At 53.5% G+C, this 4885-nt stretch overlaps 1 protein-coding gene across 1 annotated transcript; it reads right to left on the reverse strand.

Moving 5' to 3' along the window:
* Window positions 1–3567: 3567 nt before the first annotated feature.
* On the reverse strand, window positions 3568–4500 carry LOC310920761 (olfactory receptor 14J1-like; the record flags this gene model as incomplete). The annotated part of the gene is made up of 1 exon (XM_083880817.1): window positions 3568–4500. The coding sequence occupies one exon, from the start codon at window positions 4498–4500 to the stop codon at window positions 3568–3570; it is 933 nt and encodes a 310-aa protein (XP_083736943.1).
* Window positions 4501–4885: the final 385 nt, after the last annotated feature.

A 4885-nucleotide genomic window follows, 5' to 3' on the forward strand; every position in this document is an offset into this window, starting at 1 on the left:
TCAATTGGCAAAACTTTGCATGCCATCAAGCACCTGACTGCTGCCACAGATTTCTATGAACCCTGCCATGTTGAAAGCTGGAGACCATGATCAAATGAAAGGCAGCAAATGGACCAACCATCAAGTGATGATTCAGATGCGAGATGTGAGTGTTCTGGTGGAAGTGTCCTTCCACCAGAATGAACAATGTTCATTTTTCTTTTTTTCCTTTTCTTTTTTCCTAATGCAGAAAGGGTGAGATATTGCCATTATACTAAGCCTTCTGATGATTGTTTACATATTTTCCTTTGGAGTCTCTCAAAACAATCTATATTGTTTTCATTCCTCTCGATGATGGACTTCTGGATTCACCACTGGAGTCAGAGAGGTGTTCCTCTCATTGACCAATCCTTGACCAAATCCCAAATACTATATAAACCCTAAATCATAATAAACTGCCTTCTTTCCCCTGCTTCTGCGTGACGGGTGAGTGTGGTTCTTTTCGTGTCTCTAACTGTGACACTTGGATGTCCCTTGGGACCAAGAGGCCATTGTGACACTGTGGAACCAAGGAGACCATTCCTGTACTGTGAGACCTCACGGAATCAAGGATCCGTTGTGACACTACAGGGCCTTGGGGGACCAAGGCACCATTGTGACACTGCAGGGCCCAAGGATCCAAGAGACTTTATGACACCAAAGGGTGCCATGGAACCAAAGGGACACTGTGACACTGAAAGTAATAGGGACATTTTATGGATATGAAAATATAGAGTTTTAAAAAACAGATTATTTAGTGAGTTTGTAGAAGCAGAGAAACAGCTTGTATTGGGAACACATAGAAATTCAGTTGCTAAGCTTGGTTGGGAAGTAAAAGTCATAAAGATAAGGTGTAAGATGTTAAAACTAGGAAAGCGGGACTTAGGTATTGTTGAAACTTGATAAAGCAGAACTTGTGGTTTGGGAGGCCTGCATGAGCCAGGCTCCTGGTATTGGCCAGGACAAACTGACCTGGGAACAAGACAAATCCCTACTGTGCCTGCCCAGAAGGAGAAGTCCAAAGAATGCCAGTGGGAAGAAGACTACTGACTTCATGAGAAGACCCCAGCCCACGACCACCAGAGAGGGCTGTGCAACTGCAGAATGGTTTTCTAGCTCATTTTAATACAAAGCGAGGCTAGGTAGGGCTGGGTAATGAATATGTATAGGCATATGTAATACTTCAGAGGATAAACAGTGGAAGGAAAATCCCCGAGGTGCACTTGCCTTTGGAGGAGCTAACCCCCGTGCGTCTCAGTGCTGAACACATATACCTACTTTATAATTCTCAGAAGCTATGGAGTCCTTCACCACATATCAGAAGGCCTCATGGAATCATGGAGATCATTGTGAGACTCTAGGGCCTCATGGAAAAAGGGTGACACCAAGCTGGGTGTGAGTGTGGATCTGCTGGAGGGTAGGAGGGCTGTGCACAGGGCCCTGGACAGGCTGGATCCAGGGCCCAAATCCAACCATGGGAGGTTGAACAAGACCAAGGGCCACGTCCTGCCCTTTGGCCACAACAAGCCCTGCAGTGCTACAGGCTGGGGACAGAGTGGCTGGAGAGTGGCCAGGCAGAAAGGGAGCTGGGGCAGTGCTGGACAGCAGGCTGGACATGAGGCAGCAGTGTGCCCAAGTGGCCAAGAAGGCCAATGGCCCCTGGCCTGGATCAGGAATGGTGTGGCCAGCAGGAGCAGGGCAGTGATTCTTCCCCTGTGCTCAGCACTGGTGAGGCAGCACCTTGAGTGCTGTGTCCAGTTCTGGGCCCCCAATTTAGGAAGGTCATGGAGGGGCTGGAGCATGTCCAGAGAAGGGCAACCAGGCTGGTGAGGGGTGTGGAATACAAGTCCTGTGAGGAGGGGCTGAGGGAGCTGGAGTTGTGTATCCTGGAGAAGAGGAGGCTCAGGGGAGACAAGGTAGTGTCAGGGCACAGGCTGGACTTGATGACCTCCAAGGTCTTTCTCAACCTGATTAATTCTATAATTCTTTGAAACCATAATTGAAAAAGTGTCAGGATGAGCCCTGGGCCTCCTCTTCAGAAGGTCCAGCAGCCCAGGTCCCTCAGTCTCTCCTCACAGCCCCAAAGCCCATCCTGTCAGTTCTGCAGAGCCTCTGCAGCCCCTCCTCATTGCCCAGAACAGGGAGCCCCACAGCCAGCCACAGCAGCCCAGATGGGCTCCCTGGGCTGTGGTGCCTCTGGCAAGGGAACAGCACCAGGAACTGCAGGAGCCTGCAGACAATTCGTGAAGCACTTGTAGGATGATCCTGCTCCCCAAGAGATGTTCCCATAGTGCCAACTCAGAAGCTGAAAAGGGGAGTGGGACAAGGGAGGAAAGGGCAACCAGAGATGGGGTGTTTGCAGGGGAGGGGACAGAGATGAGCAACAGGGAGAAATCTGGGGCAGGAAAGAAAGCAAAGATGGAGCAAAGGAAATGCGCAGGGCAGTTTGGGGGTGGTTGCCAGGCCCTGAGCAACAACATCTGCAGTGGGACAGGAAACTCACAGCTCATGGGAACAAACTTTCCATATGACCTCAGAGGCCACGACAAAAGTGAGGAGTTTCCCTCCTGTCCCCCAGTCCTTCCTGGCCCCAGGGGCTGATGGCATTTGTGCTCCCTCAGGTTCATCTCCCCACACCAACACCATGGGGGTGCTCAGGCCTGCTCTGGGCACTGCAAACAGGGGCTCCTAAGCCAGTGCTGCCATGTCTGTGCCTGCAAGGATGTGGCACCTGTGTGAGCTGGGGGAGAGGCCAGGGCTGCAGAGGGGGTGGTTGGTTGGTGGTGCATGAGGATGCTCTGGGACGCTGCCCTGGGGTGTCCAGTGCAGTGGGGATGGATCAGCCCCTGCTCTGCTGCTCCTTCCCATCTCCCCCAGGGCCCTTGCAGAGCCCCAGCCATGCTGTTTGCCCCCAGCCGGCCCACGGCCACCCTGGGGCTGCTCACGGGGCTTTTCTGTGCTGAGCATTGGCCTGGGCATGTTCTGGAGAGAGCCTGGGCAAGGAGCCTGGAGCCCCCAGGCCCTGCCCTGAGGCGTCAGCGCTGCCCCAGCAGTGCCCATGGCCTGTCCCTGCTGCAGCCCCGGCACTGCCACCCCCAGCCCTGTGCCCGGCCCCAAGAGCCCTCAGGCCCTACAGCAACACCAGGGCCAGGAGGGCAGCGGGGCAGGGCCATGGGAGCAGCACTGGCAACACCAAGGGCTGCTGCTCCTGGGCACAGCTGCTGTGCCAGCCCTGATCCGCCCCCAGCTCTGCACACAGATATTGCTGCTGCAGTGAAAGAGAAGGGAACAAAAAGGGGGATCTCCAGTGAAAACTTTGCAGGGGGATTTTTAGTTCATTTAAATCTACAAGAGCACAGCCCCTCAACCGACACAGTCTGAGGCATCAATAATGGTGAAGACAATCAAAACAGGAAAGGACACAAACAGGGGCCTTGCTTTGTGGACACCAGTGAAAAATAACAAAGAATAAATACCTGACAACTGAACCCACAAGTGCTATCAAAGATGACTTTTATTAGAAAGGATTTCTAGAAATTGGCCAGCAGTTTAGTGTTTCTGAAATCGTCCAGTGATCAGTCTCCACACTGCAGCCTTGAGCTCCTGGTTCCTCAGGCTGTAGATCAGGGGGTTCAGGGCTGGAGGCACCACCGAGTACAGAACTGACAGGGCCAGATCCAGGGATGGGGAGGAGATGGAGGGGGGCTTTAAATAGGAAAAAAAGGCAGTGCTGAGGAACAGGGAGACCACAGCCAGGTGAGGGAGGCAGGTGGAAAAGGCTTTGTGCCGTCCCTGCTCAGAGAGGATCCTCAGCACGACCCTGATGATCTGCACATAGGAGAAAACAATGAACACAAAACAGCCAAATGATAAAAAACCACTAAGAGCAAGAAGGCCAAGTTTCCTGAGGTAGGATTTGGAGCAGGAGAGCTTGAGGATGTGTGGGATTTCACAGAAGAACTGGCCCAGGGCATTGTCCTGGCACAGGGGCAGGGAAAATGTATTGGCTGTCAGCAGCAGAGCAGTGAGAAAGCCACTGGCCCAAGCAGCTGCTGCCATGTGGGCACAAGCTCTGCTGCCCAGGAGGGTCCCGTAGTGCAGGGGTTTGCAAATGGACACGTAGCGGTCGTAGCACATGATGGTCAGGAGATAATACTCTGCTCCAAGGAATAACAGGAAGAAAAACACCTGTGCCCCACATCCTGTGTAGGAGATGTTCCTGGTGTCCCAGAGGGAATTGTGCATGGCTTTGGGGACAGTGGTGAGGATGGAGCCCAGGTCGGTGAGGGCCAGGTGGAGCAGGAAGAAGAACATGGGGCTGTGCAGGTGGTGGCTGGAGGCCACGGCGCTGATGACAAGGCCGTTGCCCAGGAGGGCAGCCAGGGAGATGCCCAGGAAGAGGCAGAAGTGCAGGAGCTGCAGCTGCCTTGTGTCTGCCAATGGCAGCAGGAGGAAGTGGCTGATGGAGCTGCTGTTGGACATTTGCTGCTTCTTGACATGGGGACCTGTTCAAGGAAGAGACCGTGACAAGTCAGGGGAGGCTTTCCTGAGCAATCCAAGCCCTTTCTCCCAGTCCAGCCCTTGCCACTCTGTGCCTCCCAATTTCCATTTTCTCAGAGCCCTTCCTACAGCTCTGTGCCTGGAGATCTGCTGCGATCTAGCCCTGATGCTGTGATGAGCAGGGGCTCTGCCCATGGACACTGAGGGATCAGCTCTGCTCTGCAGCAGTGGGGTCATGGGAACAGGGACAGAGACCAGACCTGGTGTTGGACTTTGTCCACCCAAACGGTCCTGAAGCAGAGGAGCTTAGCAACATCTCCTGTCACAGGGCTAAGGAACAGTGATGGCCAAAGGAACTTTTAGATGG

Source organism: Zosterops lateralis (assembly GCF_965231275.1).
Source record: "Zosterops lateralis genome assembly, chromosome: 31".
NCBI lineage: Eukaryota > Metazoa > Chordata > Aves > Passeriformes > Zosteropidae > Zosterops > Zosterops lateralis.